Source organism: Hemiscyllium ocellatum, chromosome 44, assembly GCF_020745735.1.
Source record: "Hemiscyllium ocellatum isolate sHemOce1 chromosome 44, sHemOce1.pat.X.cur, whole genome shotgun sequence".
Classification (NCBI taxonomy): Eukaryota; Metazoa; Chordata; class Chondrichthyes; order Orectolobiformes; family Hemiscylliidae; genus Hemiscyllium; species Hemiscyllium ocellatum.
Genome location: NC_083444.1, coordinates 10,432,743 through 10,460,224, shown reverse-complemented (window position 1 = coordinate 10,460,224; position 27,482 = coordinate 10,432,743). Strand labels below are relative to the sequence as shown.

At 47.8% G+C, this 27,482-nt stretch overlaps 1 protein-coding gene across 1 annotated transcript in view; it reads right to left on the bottom strand.

Annotated features, from left to right (window-relative positions):
* Positions 1-27,482, bottom strand: part of plod3 (procollagen-lysine, 2-oxoglutarate 5-dioxygenase 3) — a 141,355-nt gene that overhangs the window by 54,305 nt on the left and 59,568 nt on the right. Inside the window, exons 3-4 of the mRNA XM_060854588.1 lie at positions 22,260-22,396; positions 2,667-2,830 (exon numbers count right to left, since the gene is read on the bottom strand). Of these exons, the coding sequence (XP_060710571.1) occupies positions 2,667-2,830; positions 22,260-22,396 (301 nt within the window). The remainder of the gene's footprint in view (positions 1-2,666; positions 2,831-22,259; positions 22,397-27,482) is intronic.

The following is a 27,482-nucleotide window of genomic DNA, read 5'->3' as shown; positions in this document are numbered from 1 at the left end:
AACTCTGATCTCCAGCATCTGCAGTCCTCCTCCAGGTAACTATGAAGCAGGGAATGTGCATGGGTCTCTTCTGTAGCTTCAGTATCACCCACATTACGAGCAAGGTTAGACCAATTGTTAAAATTGGAGATTTTAAGGGCAGTAAAAAGCACAGTAAATGTTAGAGATTGACCAGCTTTATGCACGTGCAATGGAAATTCATTAGCTGCGACTTCACTGTTCCACAGAAGGATTTTCAAATCCTGTGGACTTTAGGAAATTAAAAGTTTTTTTCTTGTGTGTCGTGGCTTTAAGTTTAATGGAAGGCAATGACTGTTGAGGGTTTTGATGAATTCTTCTACTTCTGTGTGAATCCAAGTCAACACAAACGTAGAAAGTAATGTTTACGACAGGATTGCTTCAATTAATAAAAGAGCGAAGGGAAATACGAAAAGGGATCCCATGAAAATCCGACAAATAAAGCTGTCAAAGTCAAAGAACAGCCCTTCATAAAATGTCAAGAGCCCTCAAGGCTAAAAAAAAACTGACCCCTGGCATTGGGAGAAACATTCTCTCAGTGTCTGTCCTGTCAAGACCCCTCAGAATCTTATATATTTAAATGACACCTCATTCTTCTCAACTCCAATGAATATGAGCTCAACCTGCTTAACCTTTCCTCATCAGACAAGCCCTTCAACCCAGGAATCAGCCCTAAGTGAGCCTTCTGTGAACCGCTGCTAGTACACGTTTCCTAATTAAGGAGACACAAATCGCATTTGACACTAAAGATGTGCCTTTTACCACAGCCCTGGAACAAAGTCCCAGCAAGGCTTCCTTACATTCATACTCCATCCCCCTTTTGCAATAAAGCCCAACATCTCATCGCCTTCCCCATTATTTGCAGTATTAGAAGATTAACACCCTTTGATTCGGGTGGAAGGGCATTCAGATGTGGGCGGCACGGTGGCACAGGTGGTACTGCTGCCTGAGACCCGGGTTCAATTCCCGCCTCAGGCGACTGACTGTGTGGAGTTTGCACATTTTCCCCGTGTCTGCGTGGGTTTCCTCCGGGTGCTCCGGTTTCCTCCCACAGTCCAAAGATGTGTGGGTCAGGTGAATTGGCCATGCTAAATTGCCCATAGTGTTAGGTAAGGGGTAAATGTAGGGGTATGGGTGGGTTGCGCTTCAGCGGGTCGGTGTGGACTTGTTGGGCCGAAGGGCCTGTTTGTTTCCACACTGTAAGTAATCTAATCTAATCCCACTGTACCAAAGCAGTCCAGGTTAAATATGTTCTCTCTTTTATCCTGTCTTTGCGACAGGATAATGCCCTTCATCTATTGGGATATCCTTTGCATCACAATATCCATGAACCACACCCCCCCACTTGCAACCATGCAATGACTAAGGCAAATTTTAAAAATGGTAAACCCAAGGAACTAAACAAAATGATGATGAATCCCTCTCCAAACCCATCGCCTCGGGAATGGAAAATGGTCTAACCCTTGCATCATCTTAGAAATGTATGTATATCTCAACCCAAACCAGCCCCAGGATGACGGTCCACCACCGCGTTCTCATTAGTAGCCCAGGTAACTATGAAAATGTGTTGCTGGAAAAGCGCAGCAGGTCAGGCAGCATCCAAGGAGCAGGAGATTCGACGTTTCGGGCATAAGCCCTTCATCAGGAATCCCGAAACGTCGAATCTCCTGCTCCTTGGATGCTGCCTGACCTGCAGCGCTTTTCCAGCGACACATTTTCCACTCTGATCTCCAGCATCTGCAGACCTCACTTCCTCCTCCAGGTAACTATGAAGCAGGGAATGTATATGGGTCTCCTCTGTAGCTTCAGTATCACCCACATAAAACACAGACATGTACAGGTGGGAGAATTTGTATCCTAATGCAATCTCGATAAATTGAAAAGAAAGCTACCAAGGGATTTATTTGTTGGTATTAAAGTTGATAGTTGTGCATTTTGGTATTAAAATCAAACATCCCGCAGGTTCATTTTATAAAAGGAATATAAAAGCACCGTTGTGCTACTGAGACTTTATAAAGCTCTGGTTAGGCCCCATTTGGAGTACTGTGTCCAGTTTTGGTCCCCACACCTCAGGAAGGACACACTGGCACTGGAACATGTCCAGCGGATGATCCCTGGAATGGTTGGTCTAACATACGAGGAACGGTTGAGGATCCTAGGATTGTATTCATTGGAGTTCAGAAGATTAAGGGGAGACTTAATAGAGATGTACAAGATAATACATGGCTTGGAAAGGGTGGACGCTAGGAAATTGTTTCCGTTAGGCGAGGAGACTAGGACCCGTGGACACAGCCTTAGAATTAGAGGGGGGTCAATTCAGAACAGAAATGCGGAGACATTTCTTCAGCCCGAGAGTGGTGGGCCTGTGGAATTCATTGCCACAGAGTGCAGTGGAGGCCGGGACGCTAAATGTCTTCAAGGCAGAGATTGATGGATTCTTGATGTCTCGAGGAATTAAGGGCTACGGGGAGAATGCGGGTAAGTGGAGTTGAAATGCCCTCAGCCATGATTGAATGGCGGGGTGGACTCGCTGGGCCGAATGGCCTTACTTCCACTCCTATGTCTTATGGTCTTGAAATTGATGCACTTGTACAGAGACAACTTTCAGAGGGTTGGGAAGGGGAAAAGAGCCAAAAATAAAATCTTACCTCCGGAATTGAGGTATCGCTTCCCGTTACGGACAGGTGGATACTTATCCGCCAGGGCCTCATCCGGCCAGATAAATCCTTCTGCAGCGAAGACCACCTGGTGATTAAACAGTACGAACTTCTTCAGCAGTTCCAGGGGAGAGCCGGCAAAGATGACATCGTAACTGTAGGGGCAAGATGGGGGGGAGAAGTCCATCGTTGACATCATTAGCAAGAGACGAGACAAAACTGTGACAAATATCAAACTTAAAATCACAGAAACAAGCCAGTAAGCTCATCTGTTCCAGGCTGGATCTGGATCAGTGGTGCTGGAAGAGCACAGCAGTTCAGGTAGCATCCAACGAGCAGCGAAATCGACGTTTCGGGCAAAAGCCCTTCACGCTGGTGTTTAGGCTCCTGAGGGGCCTCTTCCCATACCTTGGTAATCTCACCCTATCAACATATCTTTCTATCCCTTTCTCCCTCATGCACTTTGTTCCAAGCACGAACAATAGAGCTGGACTCCGGAGGAAAGGTAAAGTGGATTCTCTCGACATCAACAGAGCATTCTATTGAGTGTGGCATCAAGGAGTCCTTTGCAAAACTGGGGGTCAATAGGAATCGGGAGACAATAGACAATAGGTGCAGGAGTAGGCCATTCTGCCCTTCGAGCCTGCACCGCCATTCAATATGATCATGGCTGATCATTCCTAATTAGTATCCTCTTCCTGCCTTATCTCCATAACCCTTGATCCCACTATCTTTGAGAGCTCTATCCAACTCTTTCTTAAATGAATCCAGAGACTGGGCCTCCACTGCCCTCTGGGGCAGAGCATTCCACACAGCCCCCACTCTCTGGGTGAAGACGTTTCTCCTCATCTCTGTCCTAAATGGTCTCCCCTGTATTTTTAAGCTGTGTCCTCTGGTTCGGCACTCACCCAACAGCGGGAACATGTTTCCTGCCTCCAGAGTGTCCAATCCTTTCATAATCTTATATGTCTCAATCTCCTCTCAGTCTTCTAAACTCAAGGGTATACAAGCCCAGTCGCTTCAGTTTTTCAGTGTAAGGTAATCCCGCCATTCCAGGAATTGACCTCGTGAACTTATGCTGCACTCCCTCAATAGCCAGAATGTCTTTCCTCAAATTTGGAGACCAGAACTGCACACGATACTCCAGGTGTGGTCTCACCAGGGCCCTGTACAGCTGCAGAAGCACCTCTTTGCTTCTATAGTCAATCCCTCTTGTTATGAAGGCCAGCATGCTATTAGCCTTCTTCACTACCTGCTGTACCTGCATGCTTGCCTTCATGGGAGGGGGGAAAGCTGTTCAGTGGTTGGAATTTTTGTTTGTTCACTCATGTGATATGGACATCGCTGGCTAGGCCAGCATTTACTGTCCGTCCCTACTTGCCCAGAGGGAAGTTAAGAGTTAACCACATTTCTGTGGGTCTGGAGTCACATGTAGGCCAGACCAAGTAATGACAGCAGATTTCCTTCCATAAAAGGACATTAGAGAAGCAGTTGGGTTTTTGCTGACAATTGATAACGGTTTCATGGTTATCATTAGACTCTTAATTCCAGATTCTTAATAGTCTAGCAATAATACCACTCGGCCATTGCTCTCCCCGTGGTCGTTGGACCAAGATTTATTCCCCGAACTAAACTGTAAATACGCTGCTGCCTTAGTGAATCTTGCCTATCTTGAAAGGTCCCAGATTTAACCTCACAGTGGTTCCTCTGATAGTGCAGCACCCCCTCAAACATGTGGAATGGAATTCAAACCCGTGACTTTGGATTCAGAGGGGGGTGTGGCTGCTGGGTGACCACGGGCTGGTCTGGTTGGCACCTCCTTATGAAGTGCTGAGGCCTAATGTGGAAGAGAATGCTGATACCCACATGGCAACATCACAACTACTAAACCAGAGGCCTAGGGCTAATGCTGTAGGGACCTGGGTTCACACCTCTCCATGGCAACTGGCGGAATTCAAATTCAACTTTAAAAAACCTGAAGTTCAATGCTCCTCTCACAAACGGTGATAATGATGACTACCATCAATTTCTGTAAAACCTAATCTAGCTCACTAATGCCCTTTAGGGAAGTAAATCTGTATTACAATACACAGCCTACACGTGACTCCAGACCCACAAAAATGTGGTTGATTTCTAACCACCTTCCAAAAGGACCAAGAATGACAAAAAACAACTAAGGACAGCCAACGAGTGCTAGCCTCGCCAGCGCAACACACATCCCGTGGAAGAGATAGATAAAGCTTTCAGCTTACGAGTGGAGAGGGGGAATGTTAAGTAGGACAAGAACCAATCCCACTTAAGTAAGACCAAAGAACTGGTGAAGAGGGTTCAATTCCTTCCTTGGCTACAGATGTGAACTCGCCTTGTTCTCGTACCTTGTATCCTATTACAAACCTAGAACAAATAAACCAACCCATTCACTGTAAACAATTGTGGGTACTGGTTCCCATGGTTTCAGAGTCCAGTGTCACAGTTAGGGAAAATGGTATAATTTTACACAGAAATCTCGATAAGATTACTAAATAACGACCTTTTCTTTAAAGAACGATGCACTGTTTGTTTCTGACATCAACTGCAGGTCAAGATTCCCCAAGAGTCCCAATTCCACTCTCTCTGCCTGAGGCCTAATCCAGTCAGGGGCCAACTGCCTGTTCTCCAGTATGGGCTTGGACAGTTTACCACAAATTTCTCATCAACAAACCTAGGGCACGGTAGTGGGAGCTTTAGTCTGTATCTAACCCCGTGCTGTCCCTGTCCTGGGAGTGTTTGATGTGGACAGTGTAGAGGGAGCTTTACTCAGTACCTAACCACGTGCTGTCCCTATCCTGGGAGTGTTTGATGGGGGGACATTATAGAGGGAGCTTTACTCAGTATCTAACCCCATGCTGTCCCTGTCCTGGGAGTGTTTGATGGGGGGGGGACAGTGTCGAGGGAGCTTTACTCTGTATCTGACCCCGTGCTGTCCCTGTCCTGGGAGTGTTTGATGGGGACAGTGTAGAGGGAGCTTTACTCAGTACCTAACCACGTGCTGTCCCTATCCTGGGAGTGTTTGATGGGGGGACATTATAGAGGGAGCTTTACTCAGTATCTAACCCTGTGCTGTCCCTGTCCCTGGGAGTGTTTGATGGGGGGACAGTGTAGAGGGAGCTTTACACAGTATCTAACCCTGTGCTGTCCCTGTCCCTGGGAGTGTTTGATGGGGGATAGTGTAGAGGGAGCTTTACCCATTATCTAACCCCATGCTGTCCCTGTCCTGGGAGTGTTTGATGGGGGGGGGGACAGTGTAGAGAAAGCTTTACTCAGTATCTAACCCCGTGCTGTCCTTGTCCTGGGAGTGTTTGATGGGGGGACAGTGTAGTGGGAGCTTTACTCTGTATCTAACCCTGCGCTGTCCCCGTCCTGGGAGTGTTTGATGTGGACAGTGTAGAGGGAGCTTTACTCAGTATCTAATCCTGTGCTGTCCCCGTCCTGGGAGTGTTTGATGTGGACAGTGTAGGGGAAGCTTTACTCTGTATCTAACCCAGTGCTGTACCTGTCCTGGGAGTGGGGACAGTGCAGAGGGAGCTTTAAAGATACAAAGTATATTCTTCCACTTGCCTTGTGGCCAATATTAATCCCTCACTCGATCGTTGTCACAGACTATTTGACCGCTATCGTACTGCAGTTTATGAAGTTAAAAGTCACACAACACCAGGTTATAGTCCAACAGGTTTAATTGGAAGCACTAGCTTTCGGAGCGACGCTCCTTCATCAGGTGGTTGTGAGCGTCGCTCCGAAAGCTAGTGCTTCCAATTAAACCTGTTGGACTATAACCTGGTGTTCTGTGATTTTTAACTTTGTCCACCCCACTCCAACACCGGCGCTACTCCAAATCATGACCACCATCAGCAGTTTATGAAAGCATGCTGGTGTTCAAATTGGGTGGCATGTTTGTCATGTTACAACAATGATTATAACAAATCTGGTCCCCTTCAATCTTAAATACAAACAATCAAGAAGCGCTAAGTTAAAAAAATGCAGAATTCTTTCCAAAGAAAAGAATTTCCCTGCACCTCTACAAAATGTTTTTTTAAAAAAAAATACAATACCTAAACCGTGGAGCCTCCAAAGCTGGTGAGAACGATTCTATTTCTCACTGTGTACCGAAGACCATAACATGTAGACGTTAAATTAGGCCATTCAGCCCATCGAGTCTGCACCACCATTCATTGAGATCATCTGACCATCCTCAACGCCACCTTCCTGCCTTTGCTCCTCTACTGGTTAAAAACCTGTCCGTCTCAGCCTGGACACTGAGCCACTGGATTCAGCTAGGCGTGCAATTCAAAGCTCCTCTCGTCAGTCTGGATTCAGGATGCCCACCAGCAGCCCACCCAGTGCCCTGTGTTACTGACTGTATCTCTCCTGATGTTAATCCAGCTCCCTCACACTGTCACTCAGTAACCCCTCTCCCCCACCCAGCGCCCTGTGTTACTGACTGTACCTCTCCTGATGTTAATCCAGCTCCCTCACACTGTCCCTCAGTAACCCCTCTCCCCCCCAGGGCCCTGTGTAACTGACTGTATCTCTCCTGATGTTAATCCAGCTCCCTCACACTGTCACTCAGTAACCCCTCTCCCCACCCAGGGCCCTGTGTAACTGACTGTACCTCTCCTGATGTTAATCCAGCTCCCTCACACTGTCACTCAGTAACCCCTCTCCCCTCCCAGGGCCCTGTGTAACTGACTGTACCTCTCCTGATGTTAATCCAGCTCCCTCACACTGTCACTCAGTAACCCCTCTCCCCACCCAGGGCCCTGTGTAACTGACTGTACCTCTCCTGATGTTAATCCAGCTCCCTCACACTGTCACTCAGTAACCCCTCTCCCCTCCCAGGGCCCTGTGTAACTGACTGTACCTCTCCTGATGTTAATCCAGCTCCCTCACACTGTCACTCAGTAACCCCTCTCCCCCTCCCAGGGCCCTGTGTAACTGACTGTATCTCTCCTGATGTTAATCCAGCTCCCTCACACTGTCACTCAGTAACCCCTCTCCCCCACCCAGTGCCCTGTGTTACTGACTGTATCTCTCCTGATGTTAGTCCAGCTCCCTCACACTGTCACTCAGTAACCCCTCTCCCCACCCAGCGCCCTGTGTAACTGACTGTATCTCTCCTGATGTTAATCCAGCTCCCTCACACTGTCACTCAGTAACCCCTCTCCCCCACCCAGGGCCCTGTGCTACTGACTATATCTGTACTGATGTTAATCCAGCTCCCTCACACTGTCACTCAGTAACCCCTCTCCCCCCCAGCGCCCTGTGTTACTGACTGTATCTCTCCTGATGTTAATCCAGCTCCCTCACACTGTCACTCAGTAACCCCTCTCCCCCACCCAGTGCCCTGTGCTACTGACTATATCTGTACTGATGTTAATCCAGCTCCCTCACACTGTCACTCAGTAACCCCTCTCCCCACCCAGCGCCCTGTGTAACTGACTGTATCTGTATTGAGACTGGTAGTTGCTAAAGTGATCAACATGTGTCCTGAGCCCAGATTTTCTTTATTTTTCTGATACAGACATCATGCTAAACCTGAGGATTTCTAGGAATAAGGAGGTTCTGCCAACCAGCGACAATGAGTGCTTCTCTCCTGCAGGGAAGGAGAGTCAAAGGTTTCACTCTCTGAGTTCCACCCCTTGTACTGCCTCGGACCCTTGTTGGTGTCAGATTGTCAACGCTTCAGGAATCAATGACCCTACACATTGTTATGTCCAATTCTTTTGAAAAATTACAGTTATATTAAAGTGTATTTTTTAAAAAAATTTTCTTTGGACATTGCTTTTTATCTTATTGAAAACGAGGGGTCAAAAGAGGCTTTTTTTTAAACTCTCCATTAAGCATTATCCAAGTGGGCCTTTGTTTTCCTGTCAGCCTGGAAAGGCAATGAATGACGAGATGGATGCATTGGCAATGATTGACTGAAGGACAGGATAAAAGCTCCAAGAGTATGTTCAGAAGGCAACCCTACTTTAGTCTCTTCCACTCTGCACACACCTCATCAAGTTCCTACTTCAACACCTTCCACCACCCACCATTCCCAAGCTTGTTAGCAATTCTGCTGCTCTAGTCCGAACCCACAGCCAGACCCCATCACCTCCATGCCCTGGGCTATTTCCATTTTGGCAACACTTTGATTTTAAATTCTCGCCCAGTTTCCCAATCCCCATCTACACCAATCACACACCCACTATCTATGTATCTGTACCCTCCAACCTATGGGTCAGTAAATTTGCAGACGATACGAAGATTGGTGGAGTTGTGGACAGTGAGGAGGGCTGTTGTCGGCTGCAAAGGGACTTAGATATGATGCAGAGCTGGGCTGAGGAGTGGCAGATGGAGTTCAACCCTGCCAAGTGTGAGGTTGTCCATTTTGGAAGAACAAATAAGAATGCGGAATACAGGGTTAACGGTAGGGTTCTTAGTCAGGTGGAGGAACAGAGGGATCTTGGGGTCTATGTACATAGATCTTTGAAAGTTGCCACTCAGGTGGATAGAGCTTGTAAGAAGGCCTATGGTGTATTAGCGTTCATTAGCAGAGGGATTGAATTCAAGAGTCGTGAAGTGATGTTGCAGCTGTACAGGACTTTGATTAGGCCACATTTGGAGTACTGTGTGCAGTTCTGGTCGCCTCACTTTAGGAAAGATGTGGAAGCTTTGGAGAGGGTGCAGAGAAGATTTACCAGGACGTTGCCTGGAATGGAGAATAGGTCGTACGAGGACAGGTTGAGAGTTCTCGGCCTTTTCTCGTTGGAACGGCGAAGGATGAGGGGTGACTTGATAGAGGTTTATAAGATGATCAGAGGAATAGATAGAGTAGACAGTCAGAAACTTTTTCCCCGGGTACAACAGAGTGTTACAAGGGCACATAAATTTAAGGTGAAGGGTGGAAGGTATAGGGGAGATGTCAGGGGTGGGTTCTTTACCCAGAGAGTGGTGGGGGCATGGAATGCGCTGCCCGTGGCAGTGGTAGAGTCAGAATCATTGGCGACCTTTAAGCGGCAATTGGATAGGTACATGGATGGGTGCTTAATCTAGGATAGATGTTCGGCACAACATCGTGGGCCGAAGGGCCTGTTCTGTGCTGTATTGTTCTATGTTCTATGTTCTCCATAACTTTCCACGTCCTGTGCACAGCCAGCCCCTCCCACTCCCACCCCCCCGACGACAAATGCCATCCTTCCAGCCCCTGGAGAATGTCCCCAGGCTCCCAATTTCTATGCATTCCTGTTGCAGCAATACTTTCAGCTGCTGGTGGCTCTGGGCTGCAGAATTCCCTCCCTAGCTACCAAGCTGAAGGTCTACACGGGTCCAGGACTCTAGCATTGTAACCAACTTGTGTGGGTGGGGAAACAGAGCTTTCGACCACGCTCAGGACGTCCGTGGTGGGCACTTGCAACTTAGCTGCAGGACGTTGTACATTCCAGTCCCTCTCCAGAGACCGGGAGACAAATATCCAAGGTGCCATTTAGATTTAGATTAATTACTTACTTCGGCCCAACAAGTCCACACTGACCCGCCACCCACCCATACCCCTACACTTACCCCTTACCTAACACCACGGGCAATTTAGCATGGCCAATTCACCCTGACCTGCACACCTTTGTGACTGTGGGAGGAAACCGGAGCACCCGGAGGAAACCCACGCAGACACGGGGAGAATGTGCAAACTCCACACAGTCAGTCACCTGAGGCGGGAATTGAACCCGGGTCTCTGGCGCTGTGAGGTAGCTGTGCTAACCACTGTGCCACCCTGCTGCCCACATTTGCGGTGCAGTTGGAGATAACAGCAGCTGAATGAGGGCACCACTTGATCAGGGCAAATCTGAGCCTCTCTGCCTCTCTCTTCCTATTCCTGATGAAGGGCGTTTGCCCCGAAACGTCGATTCTTCTGCTCCTCGGGCGCTGCCTGACCCGCTGTGCTTTTCCAGCGACCGCTCTGATCTAAACTCTAGCTTCCAGCTTCTGCAGTCCACACTTTTGCCTCTCTCTGCCACTTGGAGAAAGTGAGGACGGCAGATGCTGGAGATCAGGGCTGAAAACGTGTTGCTGGAAAAGCGCAGCAGGTCAGGCAGCATCCGAGGAGCAGGAGAGTCGGCGTTGATTCCTGAAGAAGGGCTTATGCCTGAAACGTCGATTCTCCTGCTCCTTGGATGCTGCCTGACCTGCTGCGCTTTTCCAGCAACACATTTTCAGCTCTCTCTGCCCTGTCAGGTGGATGTAGACGATACCATGACCGTTATCTGAAAAGCAAGGGGCCTCTTCACAGCATTCTAGTGCAATGTTTCTTCTTGAACATCAGCAGAATGTAGAAAATGGAGGGAGCGATCTGATCAAGGGTATATAAAATGATTAGAGGGTTGAATAGGTTCCATAGAGAAGCTGGGTTTGTATCTGCTGCAGGTTAGAAGGGCAGGTTCGAGGCAGCTACGCCTGGTTTGTATGTTTGTAAATTATTTTATCCACAGATAGGAAGTAGAGCCTTCAAATTCAAGCCATTTAGGGTGATTCTGGATCAGTGGTGCTGGAAGAGCACAGCAGTTCAGGCAGCATCCAATGCGACATTTCGGGCAAAAGCCCTTCCTCAGGAATCAAAGCACTGATCCAGAATCTGCTTCCCAGCATCTGCAGTCATTGTTTTTTTTTTAACCTCGCTTAGGGGGATGTCAGGTGATGTTTCCAGTAAGATAGCAGCAGGGTCGGACACTCCACCTGCTGCACCTCTCCATCTAATTTTTCTCTCTCTCTCCTCTCGGTCTCGGGCACACAGGCCTGGCCTCTGAAGCCAGTGGACAGAGTGGGGGGGGGGGGGGTGTGAAAGCAGGGCAGCAGTGGCTCAGTGCAAAGCATTGTAACGTCCAGCAGTCAGGTCATGTGGAGGCCATCTGCGCTGGTCTGCTGCTGCAGAGCCCTTGGAGGCAGTCTTTCACCTTTCCCCTCTTGTCCCTCTGACCTACGGCTATCCTGTGTACGGCTGCAGCGTACCTTTCTCCCCTTCGCTTTTCCACTCTGTAACTCAGGATTGTACCTCGGTACCTTTGAAGATGGCACGGTCAGCGGCAACTTATAAACTTTTCACTGCACTGATTTCCGTACGAGAAAGCTAATTTACCCATTCATTTTAGGAGGCATTTCTTTGCTGCAAGGAGAGTGTAGGATCTGGAACTCTCGCCCCACATCCCTTACAAAACGCTTGTGAGGCTGGGCAGGGGAGCGGGAGGGGACAGCTGGCACTTTCAAGACTGAGGTTGGTGTATATTTCTTCAGTAAAGAATGTGGAATCTGTGGGAGAAGGTAACAGCCCTGGAATCTGCATTAAACCACCCAATCTGATGATACCCTGCAGTCCTGGAGTGGCGGGGGATATAAAGTAAAGCATTTTAGGACTTTGAGGAATGCAGACTTACAGTCACTGATCTCCTCATAACCTTGGTCACGGTGTTATCCTGCAGCTGATTGCGATCATGCAACAAAACCGTACCCTGTTTAACAGTCTCTTCTTGCTTCGACTCAGTTGTGGTTTTTCTTGCTACACTATAAATTCAATAGGCTCTTAAAGCCGAGAGAATCAATCTAGCCAAACTAAAATAGAGTGAGAGAGTGTGTGTGCGCGTGTGAGAGAGACAGTGAAAGCATGTGAGAGAAACAAATGATGAACGAGTGAGTGTGAGTAAGAGAGTGTGAGAGAGTGCGTGAGTGGGTGAGCGAGGAAGTGAGAGAATGTGTGTGTGTGTGTGTCTAAGAGAGTGCTTGAGAGACTGAAAGTGTGTGTGTGTGTGAGGGAGAGTGTGCCTGTGTGTGTGTGTGTGTGTGAGTGTGAGAGAGAGAGAGTGTGAGTGTGAGTGTGTGTGTGTGAGAGAGAGAGAGTGTAAGGGGGGGGGAGAGAGGGGGGAGAGAGAGAGGGGGGAGAGAGGGGGAGAGGGAGGGGGGAGAGAGGGGGGGAAGAGCGAGGGGGGAGAGAGAGGGGGAGAGAGAGAGCGGGGGAGAGGGGGGGGGGAGAGAGAGGGGGGAGAGAGAGGGGGGGAGAGAGAGGGGGAGAGCGAGAGGGGGGAGAGGGGGGAAGAAAGAGGGCAGGAGAGGGGGGAGAGAGAGGGGGAGAGAGGAGGGGGTGAGAGAGAGGGGGGAAGAGGGAGGGGGGAAAGAGGGAGGGGGGAAAGAGGGAGGGGGAGAGAGAGGGGTGGAGAGAGAGGGGGGGAGAGAGAGGGGGGGAGAGAGAGGGGGAAGTGAGAGGGGGGAAGTGAGAGGGGGGAAGAGAGAGGGGGGAAGAGAGAGGGGGGAGAGAGAGGGGGGGAGAGAGAGGGAGAGAGAATGCATCTGTGTTGTGGAGTGAGGGACATAGAGAGTGTGCGTGCGAGTGAGTGAGAGAGGGAGACAGACAGACAGACAGTAAGAGAAGATGCACGATTAAATTCTACAAGGGTTGAATGGGGCCATGTCTTCTCTTCCTCAATTACAGCACTCTCATCTCCAGCTTGGAGAGGGACTTCGGGAGCACTCATTTTAACTTGGAATAGGTGCTCACTTGTGTCGGAGTTACTCGTGTTCAAACAGATCCAGGTAAAAGGCAACTGAGTTCACCGACATGAAAGCCAAACATTGTTAGTACCAGCCCCAGCATCCCCCCTTCACACTCTCAACACCCCACCCCCTCTCGCTTTCTAGCATTCCGCTCCGAGCTAATCGCACAATTCCCCTCTTTCTTTCTAAAAGCAAGGAAGCCTGCACTTCTATATCGCCTATCACAACCCCTTGCAGCATTATTTTCAAATGCGGTCACTGGTTTGGGTTACAAATGCAGCAGGTAATTTACAAAACAAGATTCCAAGCGACAAAGAGAGGAAAAAAAACCATCTGTTTTAGTGATCACGATATAGGGACAAATATAGGAAGCAGCTGCCTCGTCCAGCCCTCCCTGAAATAGAAGCGGTCAGATCTTGAATAACTTCTACAGGAGGAAGACAGTTGCTCTGCTCTAAGATTTGATTTGAAAGACAACACATCAAAAAAAAACCTTGCTCATAACGGCACACAAACCACCAGCCACGCTCAGACAACAACTTACTAGAACAAAGGAGCCAATGCCCAACATGAGCAAAACTAACGTAGTTTATAAAATACCATGCAAGGACTGCACAAAACACTATATAGGACAAACAGGAAGACAGCTAACAATCCGCATACATGAACACCAACTAGCCACGAAACGACACGACCAGCTATCCCTAGTAGCCACACACTCAGACAACAAGCAACATGAATTCGACTGGGAAAACACTACTATCTTAGGGCAAGCCAGACAGAGAACAGCCAGGGAATTCCTAGAGGCATGGCATTCATCCACAAACTCCATCAACAAACACATCGACCTGGACCCAATATACCAACCACTACAGCGGACAGCTGAAACTGACACCCGGAAGCGGCAAGGACAGACCACTATAAATACCGGAAGAAACATCAAAGAAGCGCTTCGCAGGAGGCTCCAGAGCACTGATGATGTCTCCTAGCCAGGGGACGAAACGTTTGCAACAAAAACTTCCAGCTCGGCGAACAGAACCACAACAACGAGCACCCGAGCTACAAATCTTCGCACAAACCTTGAACCTTGCTCAATTCAATGAATCGTATGCCAATTCTAATTAATGCCCTACTCTCTCTCCACAGCCTCGTGTCAATCTAAATGAATTCGCTATCTTGCCCTGTTGTCATTGTCCAATATCAGTTCAAAGCAAGAGTCCCTCGACCCGAAACCTTAACTCGGATTTCTCTTCACAGACGCTGCGAGACCTGCTGAACTTTTCCAACAGTTTCTGATTTCGTTTCAGTTCAAACTGACTCATTGCCCTGTTCGCTCCCCACAGCCAGTATCAATCCCAAACTAACCCCACTGTGCTGCTCTTCCCCTCAGTCAATATCATTTTCTACCTCAGTAGCCAACGTAAATTATTTTGTTGAGAAGTTCACACCAAGGTTACCTCAAATTTCTGCCAGGGGTTTTCGCTGACTGAGTAAATTCTTTGTGTTAAAAGAGCCCTTGGGCTGAGAACAGAAGCCACATTTTGGCACTGGGATCCTAGAGAAAACCAACTGGGCACAGACGCAACTGGGCATAGCCACGGGGTACTGAACACACGGGTACTGAGTTACATGCCAAGCAGGAAGTAACGAGATCAAGTTGCACTTAGATGCCAAGATAAGCTGCTCAAAGCAGTCAAACCTGGCAGGAATGTACATCCTTCCACTGATTCAGTATCAAGATTCTGTGTCACTAACAGTTACTGCTTCTCAATCTGATCTGAAATGTGCGCAATAAATTTAGTTTGGAGTGTGGGAAACATCAATCTCCCTCTACACTGTTCCCACCAACACTTGCAGGACATGGACAGTACAGGGTTAGATACAGAGTAAAGCTCCGCCTACAATATCCCCCATCCAAACTTCCAGGACACACACAGCACAAGGTTAGACACAGAGGAGAACTTCCTCTACACTGTCCCCCCATCAAACACTCCCAGGACAGGGACAGCACAGGGTTACAGAGTAAAGCTCCCTCTACACTGTCCCCAATAAACACTCTCAAGAGAGGTACAGCACAGCATTAGAGTTAAGCGCCCTCTACACTGTCCCCAGCACAAGGTTCGTCAGAATACAGCTTCCTCTACACTCTTCCCTGGACACATGCCCAAGATAGGTCGTGTTTGCTAGGTTTTCATACTACATGCTAAATTGTGTCCATGTGTGTCATGGTGAAGGCTTGTAAAATATGGTGAGGACAGTGCAGGAGAGAGAGAGAGAGAGAGACAGACAGACAGACAGACAGAGAGAGAGAGAGACAGAGAGAGAGAGAGAGAGAGAGAGAGAGAGAGACAGAGACAGACAGAGACAGAGGGGGGGAGAGAGAGAGAGAGAGAGAGAGACAGAGAAAGAGAGAGAGAGAGAGAAGACAGAGAGAGAGACAGAGACAGAGACAGAGAGAGAGACAGAGAGAGGGAGGGGGAGAGAGAGAGAGACAGAAAGGGAGAGAGAGACAGAGAGGGAGAGAGAGAGGGGGGAGAGGGGGAAGGAGAGAGAGAGAGAGAGAGAGAGGGGGGGGGGGGGGGGAGGGGGGGAGGGAGAGAGAGAGAGAGAGAGAGAGAGAGAGAGAGAGAGAGAGGGGGGGGGAGGGGGAGGGAGAGAGAGAGAACCTGCACAGTTACCGCCTTTGTTGTTAGAATTTGTGTCTCGCGGGACATCGGAGTGTGTCTGGGAAAATTAACAAACAGTGAAATTCACAACTAATCTTGGAGGAACCCGCTTGGGCGAAGTGCACAGCACAGAATCAGGTACGTTATTGTTGTTTTAAGTCTGTCCAAGAGAAAGGCTGCAGCGGTGGGTACAGTGGGTTCGTTCTTGATTATGTGTTTTTGAAATAAGTCTCTTGATTAAACTTAAAATATAAGCCATAGCTATTAATGTAACCTGGGGCAGGGATTGTAGAGGAATAAGACGGTGTTACTTTCTGAGTCTGTAGATTGTGAAGAAGCAAAAATGGCCTTTGCATTGATATGTACTTAGAGTCATAGAGACGTACAGCACGGAAACAGACCCTTCGGTCCAACCCGTCCATGCCGACCAGATATCCCAACCCAATCTAGTCCCACCTGCCAGCACCCGGCCCATATCCCTCCAAACCCATCCTATTCATATACCCATCCAGATGCCTTTGTTGTAATTGTACCAGCCTCCACCACTTCCTCTGGCAGCTCATTCCACACACGTACCACCCTCTGCGTGAAAAAGTTGACCCTTAGGTCTCTTTTATATCTTTCCCCTCTCACCCTAAACCTATGCCCTCTAGTTCTGGACACCCCGACCCTAGGGAAAAGACTTTGTCTATTTACCCTATCCATGCCCCTCATAATTTTGTAAACCTCTACAAGGTCACCCCTCCGACGCTCCAGGGAAAACAGCCCCAGTCTGTTCAGCCTCTCCCTGTAGCTCAGATCCTCCAGCCCTGGCAACATCCTTGTAAATCTTTTCTGAACCCTTTCAAGTTTCACAACACCTTTCCAATAGGAAGGAGACCAGAATTGCACACAATATTCCAACAGTGTATTAAAGATCCAGCCTCAGGCAACTGTGTGTGGAGTTTGCACATTCTCCCTGTGTCTGTTTGTCAGATGTGAGAGTTTAAAGAGAGTTCAAGGGTTACTGCGGATTGTATCTGCCATAAATGCTGTTGGATACGAAACTTATCAGATCGACTGGATCGGTTGGAGAGACAGATAGAAGCGATGAGGAATTTGCAACAGCAACAGTATGTGATGGATGGCAGTATTAGGAAGGGAGGAAGGTCTCAGATACCGTCACATAGATGGGTTAACTCCAGGAAGGGTAAGAGAGGTAGGCAGCTAGTGCAGGAGTCTTTGTGGATATACCCATTTCAAACAGGTATGCTGTTTTGGAAAATGTAGGGGGTGATGGATTCTCAGGGGAATGTAGCACGAACAGCCACGTTTCTGGTATTGAGACTGGCTCTAATACAACGAGGAGTACGTCGGCTTCCAAGAGATCAATTGTGTTAGGGGATTCTGTAGTCAGAGGTACAGACAGAAGTTTCTGTGGCCAGCAGAGAAAAAGCAGAATGGTGTGTTGTTTCCCTGGTGCCATGATCAAGGATGTCTCAGAGAGGGTGCAGAATGTTCACACGGGGGAGAGGGGTCAGCAGGAGGTCATTGTCCACATTGGAACCAACGACATTGGAAGGGAAAAGGTTGAGATTCTGAAGGGAGATTACAGAGAGTTAGGCAGAAATTTAAAAAGGAGGTCCTTGAGAGCAGTAATATCTGGATTACTCCCAGTGCTACGAGCGAGTGAGGGCAGGAATAGGAGGATAGAGCAGATGAATGCTTGGCTGAGGAGCTGGTGTATGGGAGAAGGATTCACATTTTTGGATCATTGGAATCTCTTTTGGGGTAGAAGTGACCTGTACAAGAAGGGCGGATTGCACCTAAATTGGAAGGGGACTAATATACTGGCAGGGAAATTTGCTAGAACTGCTTGGGAGGATTTAAACTAGTAAGGTGGGGGGGGGGGGAACCCAGGGAGATAGTGAGGGAAGAGATCGATCTGAGATTGGTACAGCTGGGAACAGAAGTGAGTCAAACAGTCAGGGCAGGCAGGGACAAGGTAGGACTGATAAATTAAACTGCATTTATTTCAATGCAAGGGGCCTAACAGGGAAGGCAGATGAACTCAGGGCGTGGTTAGGAACATGGGACTGGGATATCAGAGCAATTACAGAAACATGGCTCAGGGATGGGCAGGACTGGCAGCTTAATGTTCCAGGATACAAATGCTACAGGAAGGATAGAAAGAGAGGCAAGAGAGGAGGGGGAGTGGCGTTTTTGATAAGGGATAGCATTACAGCTGTGCTGAGGAAGGATATTCCCAGAAATACATCCAGGGAAGTTATTTGGGTGGAACTGAGGAATAAGAAAGGGATGATCACCTTATTGGGATTGTATTATAGACCCCCAATAGTCAGAGGGAAATTGAGAAACAAACTTGTAAGGAGATCTCAGCTATCTGTAAGAATAATAGGGTGGTTATGGTCGGGGATTTTAACTTTCCAAACATAGACTGGGACTGCCATAGTGTTAAAGGTTTAGATGGAGAGGAATTTCTTAAGTGTGTACAAGACAATTTTCTGATTCAGTATGTGGATGTACCTACTAGAGAAGGTGCAAAACTTGACCTACTCTTGGGAAATAAGGCAGGGCAGGTGACTGAGGTGTCAGTGGGGGAGCACCTTGGGGCCAGGGACCATAATTCTATTAGATTAAAAATAGTGATGGAAAAGAATAGACCAGATCTAAAAGTTGAAGTTCTAAACTGGAGAAAGGCCAATTTTGATGATATTAGGCAAGAACTTTTGAAAGCTGATTGGAGGCAGATGTTCGCAGGTAAAGGGACGGCTGGAAAATGGGAAGCCTTCAGAAATGAGATAACAAGAATCCAGAGAAAGTATATTCCTGTCAGGGTGAAAGGGAAGGCTGGTAGGTATAGGGAATGCTGGATGACTAAAGAAATTGAGGGTTTGGTTAAGAAAAAGAAGGAAGCATATGTCAGGTACAGACAGGATAGATCGAGGGAATCCTTAGAAGAGTATAAAGGCAGTAGGAGTATACTTCAGAGGGAAATCAGGAGGGCAAAACGGGGACATGAGATAGCTTTGGCAAATAGAATTAAGGAGAATCCAAAAGGGCTTTTACAAATATATTAAGGACAAAAGGATAACTAGGGAGAGAATAGGGCCCCTCAAAGATCAGCAAGGCGGCCTTTGTGTGGAACCACAGAAAATGGGGGAGATACTAAATGAACATTTTGCATCAGTATTTACTGTGGAAAAGGATATGGAAGATATAGACTGTAGGGAAATAGATGGTGACATCTTGCAAAATGTCCAGATTACAGAGGAGGAAGTGCTGGATGTCTTGAAACGGTTAAAGGTGGATATATCCCCAGGACCTGATCAGGTGTACCCGAGAACTCTGTGGGAAGCTAGAGAAGTGATTGCTAGGCCCCTTGCTGAGATATTTGTATCATCGATAGTCACAGGTGAGGTGCTGGAAGACTGGAGGTTGGCAAATGTGGTGCCACTGTTTAAGAAGGGCGGTAAAGACAAGCCAGGGAACTATAGACCGGTGAGCCTGACCTCGGTGGTGGGCAAGTTGTTGGAGGGAATCCTGAGAGACAGGATGTACATGTATTTGGAAAGGCAAGGACTGATTTGGGATAGTCAACATGGCTTTGTGCGTGGGAAATCATGTCTCACAAACTTGATTGAGGTTTTTGATCAAGTAACAAAGAAGATTGATGAGGGTAGAGCAGTAGATGTGATATATATGGACTTCAGTAAGGCGTTCCCCATGGGAGACTGGTTAGCAAGGTTAGATCTCATGGAATACAGGGAGAACTAGCCATTTGGATACAGAACTGGCTCAAAGGTAGAAGACAGAGGGTGGTGGTGGAGGGTTGTTTTTCAGACTGGAGGCCTGTGACCAGTGGAGTGCCACAAGGATCGGTGCTGGGTCGTCTACTTTTTGTCATCTACATAAATGATTTGGATGTGAGCATAAGAGGTACAGTTAGTAAGTTTGCAGGTGACACCAAAATTGGACATGTAGTGGACAGCGAAGAGGGTTACCTCAGATTACAATAGGATCTGGACCAGATGGGCCAATGGGCTGAGAAGTGGCAGATGGAGTTTAATTCAGATAAATGCGAGGTGCTGCATTTTGGGAAAGCAAATCTTAGCAGGACTTATACACTTAATGGTAAGGTCCTAGGGAGTGTTGCTGAACAAAGAGACCTTGGAGTGCAGGTTCATAGCTCCTTCAAAGTAGAGTCACAGATAGATAGGATAGTGAAGAAGGTGTTTGGTATGCTTTCCTTTATTGGTCAGAGTATTGAGTACAGGAGTTGGGAGGTCATGTTGCGGCTGTACAGGACATTGGTTAGGCCACTGTTGGAACACTGTGTGCAATTCTGGTCTCCTTCCTATCGGAAAGATGTTGTGAAACTTGAAAGGGTTCAGAAAAGATTTACAAGGATGTTGCCAAGGTTGGAGGATCTGAGCTACAGGGAGAGACTGAACAGGCTGGGGCTGTTTTCCCTGGAGCGTCGGAGGCTGAGGGGTGACCTTATAGAGGTTTATAAAATTATGAGGGGTATGGATAGGATAAATAGACAAAGTCTTTTCCCTGGGGTGGGGGAGTCCAGAACTAGAGAGGCATAGGTTTAGGGTGAGAGGGGAAAGATATAAAAGAGACCTAAGGGGCAAAGTTTTCACGCAGAGAGTGGTATGTGTATGGAATGAGCTGCCAGAGGATGTGGTGGAGGCTGGTACAATTACAACATTTAAGAGGCATTTGGATGGGTATATGAATAGGAAGGGTTTGGAGGGATATGGGCCGGGTGCTGGCAGGTGGGACTAGATTGGGTTGGGATATCTGGTCGGCATGGACGGGTTGGGCCGAAGGGCCTGTTTCCGTGCTGTACGTCTCTATGACTCCAACCGCAGATTTTGAAGATCTGAAACAAAAACAGAAACTGCATTCTGAAGATGGGTCGCTGGACTCAAAATATTAACTCTGCTTTCTCTCCACAGACGCGGCCGCACTTGCTGAGTTTCTCCAGCAATTTCTGATTTTGTTGTTATTGAGCAACTTGTGGTCTAAGGTTGAGGAAGATTGGATTTCAGTCTTCAGTTCTGGAAAGGACTGATCTGAACTTTTGTTTTAAAAAAAGATCAGATCATTTTTGAACAGTGAGCTTAAATTCAACATTCCCGAGAAATCAAGTGATCTAGAAATCTAAGTGACTTGCTAGCGCCCCTAAATGTATATAGTTTAGCAAGGTTTGAGCGATAAAGAAAAGATGGCCAGACTAGGTCTTTCTTCACTAGAGCGTAGGAGGCTGAGAGACCGCCATATAGAGGTTTATAAGATAATGTAGGGTATAGATAGAGTTAATGGTCGCTCTCGTTTCCCTAAGATGGGGGATTTCAAGACTAGGGATAGAGAGGATAAAGATTTTAAAAAGCCAAATCTTTTACAAGGAAAATGGTTTACATGTGGATTAAATGCCCTGAGGAAGTAGCGGATGTGGGTACAATTACAACATTTAAAACACATTTGGATAAGATTACTTACAGTGTGGAAACAGGCCCTTCGGCCCAACAAGTCCACACCGACCCGCCAGACCCACTCCCCTACATTTACCCCTTCACCTAACACTACGGGCAATTTAGCGTGGCCAATTCACCCTAACCTGCACATTTTTGTGACTGTGGGAGCACCCGGAGGAAACTCACGCAGACACGGGGAGAATGTACAAACTCCACGCAGTCAGTCGCCTGAGGCGGGAATCGAACCCGGGTCTCTGGCGCTGTGAGGCAGCAGTGCTAACCACTGTGCCACCCTGCCGCCCACCAAGTAGATGAACAGGACAGGTTCGGAGGGATGTGAGCCAGGAGTAGACAGGCTTGACTGGTCTAATTTGAGATTATGTTCGACACAGGACGGTAGGGTCTGTTCCCGCGCTGGATGACTCTAGGACTCGACACCAGTAACCTCTTGTGAATTTGTTCGATGATTGATGCAACTCAGGAAACAAAATGAAAAAAAAAAGGTCTTTTTCCACATTTCACTCTGGGATCTGTACTGCCCAGTATTCCCATCAGCTAAGATCATAACTGTGTGTGCGTGCATGTGTGCACACACGCGGGGTAGTGTGCACTACTTGTGTTTGTTTGTACATGTCTGTGTACGATTGTAGTGTGCAACATCAGGACAGAAGCCATTTCTCAACGTTAAACAAAATGGAGAGGCTGCTCACATGACCTAATGCACAACGCACCGAGTTCACGTCGGAATACAAGCCTGGTGATGCTCTACCCCAGCCTGGAGACACCCGTGCTCTCCTGGGCTGACCCAGGAACCAACTGGCTCTCCCAGGGTTGCCCTGCGGCCAATTGTCTCTGCCAGTTGGCACCCCCAAACCTACCTGTCAACAAACATCACGATCAGATCCTCCCGGGGTTCATGTTTTATCATCTCCTTTTGTAGCCACCGCACTTTCTGGCCACCTCCTACTGTCCGAGCCACATCACCACCCTTCCACTCTTGGCCTAGTCCCAGGGTCTAAGAATAAAGAAGAGAAAGTGAGACATACTCAGTAGTTATCCTTCACATAACGGTACAATTCCCGTTATTTTATGTAATGGTCTCATTAGTCCTGTGTTACTTTGTGATTCTTTTCCACCGTGGTGTTCCTGCACACCCGCTTTGGGATATTTTACAAGCTTCCCTGCAGAACTGTTACAGCACAAGGCCATTCAGCCCACCCTGTGGGCTCCAGGTCTCCAACACACCTAAAGCCAGTCCTTCACTTTCTCCCCATAACCTTGCATGTTCTTTCCAATCATTCTATTTCCTCTTGAATGCCTCCATTTTAGCTGCCACCATCACCCTGGCGGGCAGCATTATCGAGATCGGAACCACTCGCCAGAAACCATTTTCTCCTTGTGTCTCCATCTTAACAATCATCTGAAAACTGAGCCCTCTGACTCCTGATCCTTCCACCCACAGGAACAGTTTCTCCTCCTCAACTCTGTCTAATCCCCTCAAGGTTTTAAACACCTCTATCTAACCTCCTCTCGACCTTCTCTTCATGTAGGATAACAGTCTCAGCTTGTCCAACCTCTGCATGGAGCTGAAGGTCCGCATCCCTCAGACCATTCTTGTGAATATTCTCTGGATCTTCTCCGAAGCCCTCACATTTCTGTTGGAAATCAGGGTCCTCGTTGAATTTTTTTTCTTTGTATTTTGGTATTTCCTGAATAGCATGTGTGCTACAGCAGGAACTCACCTACAAATAAAACAGGCCAGTAATTGGCAGAGGGGTGAAGGTGGGTGAGGACCTGGAAGCAATCGTTATTACAGACGAGGTGGTATTGGGCAAGGTAATGGAGCTAAGGATAGATAAGTCTCCTGGCCCTAATGGAATGCATAAAAGAGAAATACCAAGTGCACTGGTGATAATTTTCCAAACTTTGCTGGACTCTGGAGCAGTCCCAGCTGATTGGAAAACAGCAAATGTGAAAAGGGAGGTAGACAAAGCTGGGGAGTTATAGACAGGTTAGCTTAACGTCTGTAGTGGGGAAGATGCTGGAGTCTATTATCAAGGAAGAAATAGCAGGGCATCTCAATAGAAACTGGGCAGACACAACATGGGTTCATGAACAGCAGGTCATGCTTAACAAACCTTTTGGAATTCTACGCAGACATTACAAGCGAGGTAGACAATGGGGAGCCAGTGGATATGGTGTATCTAGATTTCCAAAAGACCTTTGACAAGGTGCTGCTGCATAAGATAAGGATGCGTGGTATTACGGGTAAAGTATTAGCATGGGTCGAGGATTAGTTGACTGACGAGAGTAAACGAATGCTATTCCGACTGGCAATCAGTGACTAGTGGTGTGCCTCAGGGGTCGGTGTTGGGATCACAATTATTTACAATGTATATGGATGATTTGGGGACCAGATGTAGTGTGTCAAAGTTTGCCGATGACACTAAGATGAGTAGCAGAGCAAAGTGGGCTATGAATCTTTGCAGAGGTACATAGCTACTTCGAGTGAGTGGGCACAGCTCTGGCAGATGGAAGACAACGTTAATAAATGTGAAGGTCGCCCATTTTGATTGGAGTACAAGGAAAAAGGACTATTACTGGAATGGTAAAAGGTTGCAGCATGCTGCTACGCAGAGGGACCTGGGTCACAGAAGGTTGGTTTGCAGATGCAGCAAGTAATTGGGAAGGCAGATGGAATTTTGTCCTTCATTGCTGAAGGGATGGAGTTAAAAAGCAAGGAGGTTATGCTGCATGCAGCTGTACAGGCTGCTGGCGAGGCCACACCTGGAGTACTGTGCGCAGGTTTGGTCTCCTTAGTTGAGAAAGGATGGAGTGGCACTGTTGGGGGGATGGGGGGAGCAGAGGGGGTTCACTCAGTTGATTCCAGAGTTGAGGAGGTTAGCTTATGAAGACAGTCTGAGTAGACTGGGTTCCTATTCATTGGAATTCAGAAGAATGAGGGGGGAGGGTCTTATAGAAACGTATAAAGTTATGAAGGGAATCAATAAGATAGAAGTAGTGGGCGGCACGGTGGCACAGTGGTTAGCACTGCTGCCTCACAGCGCCAGAGACCCGGGTTCAATCCCCGCCTCAGGCGACTGACTGTGTGGAGTTTGCACGTTCTCCCCGTGTCTGCGTGGGTTTCCTCCGGGTGCTCCGGTTTCCTCCCACAGTCCAAAGATGTGCGGGTCAGGTGAATTGGCCATGCTAAATAGCCCGTAGTGTTAGGTAAGGGGCCAATGTAGGGGTATGGGGTGGGTTGCGCTTCGGCGGGTCGGTGTGGACTTGTTGGGCCGAAGGGCCTGTTTCCACACTGTAAGTAATCTAATCTAATCTTAAAAAAAAAGGATGTTTCCACTGGCAGATGAAACTAGGTCAAGAGGGTAAAGCCTCCAGATTAGAGGGAGATTAGAGGGAGCAGGTTTAGGATGGAATTGAGGAGGAACTTCTTCAGCCAGAAGGTGGTAAATCGATGGAATTCCTTCCCCAGTGAAGTAGCTGACAACACTTCAGTAAACGTTTTTAAAGCTAATTTTTTTTTGAATAATAACGGAATTAAGGGATATAGTGAGAGAGTGGGTAAGTGGAGCTGAGTCTACAAAAAAAAAATCAGTCACGATCTTACTGAACGGCTCGAAGGGCCAGATCGCCTACTCCTGCTCCCAGTTCTAATGTCCGAGAGAAAGAGAGAGAAAGAAAGTGAGGACTGCAAATGCTGGAGATCAGAGTCAAAAAGTGTGGCGCTGAAAAAGCACAGCCAAACACTGACGCCCCCTCCCTGAAAAAGTGACATCAATTTATCCAGTGTCACCTGCACTGTTATCAACTGTGCTGTTACAGATAACAAAGCATTCTTGAGCTTGGAAGGAACAAAATCTAACTTGCAAATGGAACTGGATGAGGAGTCAATCGTCATCCGTCATCATGGCAGCACGGTGGCACAGTGGTTAGCACTGCTGCCTTACAGCACCAGGGCCCTGGGTTCAACTCCGTCCTCGGGCGACTGTCTATGTGGAGTTTGCACTTTATCCCTGAGTCTGTGTGGGTTTGCTCCAGCTTCCTCCTAAAGTCCAAAGACGTGCAGGTTTAGATGGACTGGCCATGCTAAATTGCCCACCGTGTTCAAGGATGTGCAGACTAGGTGCAGTAGCCATGGGAAATGCAGAGTTATGGGGTGGGACGCTATTTGGACTCAATGGGCTGAACGGTCTGTTTCCACGCTGTAAGGATTCCATGATCTATAAGTAGCTGCCCCATTGTCATATGAGCAGGTTATCTTAAGATGATAGATTAGATTAGATTACTTACAGTGTGGAAACAGGCCCTTCGGCCCAACAAGTCCACACCGACCCGCAACCCACCCAAACCCCCACACTTACCCCTTACCTAACACTACGGGCAATTTAGCACGGCCAATTCACCTGACCCGCACATCTTTGTGACTGTGGGAGGAAACCGGAGCACCCGGAGGAAACCCACGCAGACATGGGGAAAACGTGCAAACTCCACACAGTCAGCCGCCTGAGTCGGGAATTGAACCCGGGTCTCTGGCGCTGTGAGGCAGCAGTGCTAACCACCGTGCCGCCAGGGTGGACTTACTTTCACTGGAGTTTAGGAGAGTGAGGGATGATTTGATTGATGCTTTCACGCATCCTCGCTAAACCTCCCCAACGTGAAGGCTCCACAAGTTTTGAAATTGTTCTTGCAGTTCCCTAACCGTTTAGGTAAATGGTGAAACGTAGTAACCCCACCTGTGTGGCATATCACTTCACCCTCGAATTTCAGTAATTACTCTCATCCCTTTCTCTCAGTTTTCTGTCTTGTAGCTTTCCAACTGATTTGTCCCCTGATTCCACTAGTTGTGACTTTTGTCAATGGTCTGTGGAATCGAAGGTATTTATGAACTTGTAAATCGGGTAAATTTACTGTTAACTGCTTCTCAAATTCAGTGGAATTAGTCAAACGTGGATTCCTTCTTTGAATTTGAGCTATTGCAGTTTAGTTTCTAGATACTTCTCTGTGATGCGTTTTGATTCCGTCATCATTCCAATCATTGCCACCAAGTTTACTGGTCTGTAGATCCAAGGTTTTTCCTTTCACCAATACAGGAGGGAGTGAGGCAGCTGTTGTGCTGCAGTGGGTGCCTCTAGGATCTGAAGCTCTGGATTCAAATCCCCAACTCCAGGACTTAATGGACAAGGAAAAATGCACTCATAGTGTAGCCAGACAGGTTGAGCACCAAAGTCCTTTGAACTCACACCAATGGAAGAAGAGAGGTTTGCCTGGGAAGAAAATTGCTAGCCAGCCAAACGTTGGAAAGGAAGTCAGAATCTCTACCATCGTTACCTATAGCCCCAGACCAAAACATGGGAGTCATAGAGTTGTACAGCCGGGAAACGGACCCTTCAGTCCAACCCATCCATGCCGACCAAATATCCTACAATAATCTAGTCCCACCTGCCAGCACCCGGCCCATATCCCTCCAAACCCTTCCTATTCATATACCCATCCAGATGCCTATTAAATGCTGTAATTGTACCAGCCTCCAGCACTTCCTCTGGCAGCTCATTCCATACACGTACCACCCTCTGTGTGAAAACACTGCCCCTCAGATCTGTTTTACATCTTGCCCCTCTTGCCTGAAACATATGCCCTCTAACGTTCAATTCCCCTCCCCCGGGGAAAAAGACCTGCATGTAAACGTTCGTGGAACCACTGCAACTTGAACTCAGTGTAGGAACAGTAATGGACCACTTCAAAGACAGGCTCATACTCTACCATTTTACAAGGATGTGGGGGTGGGGACGGATGCGGTTATATCACTGTACTTGTAACCTAAAGGTCTGCACTATGCTGAGTGATAGGAGTTGGGGAACATGGCTGCAATTCATTGAATAGATCTGGAATACCAAGCTAGTCTCAGGACCAGGGACTGATCATCAACTGAGAATCTGTCAGATTGTCCTTTATAAATATTCGCCATTCGACATCCATCAGCAAAGAGTTTTCTGTCCACCCCTCCACACCCCACACCCACCCCCACCCTCCACACTCCTGCCACCCCCCACACACACACACACACACACACTCTCTCTCAT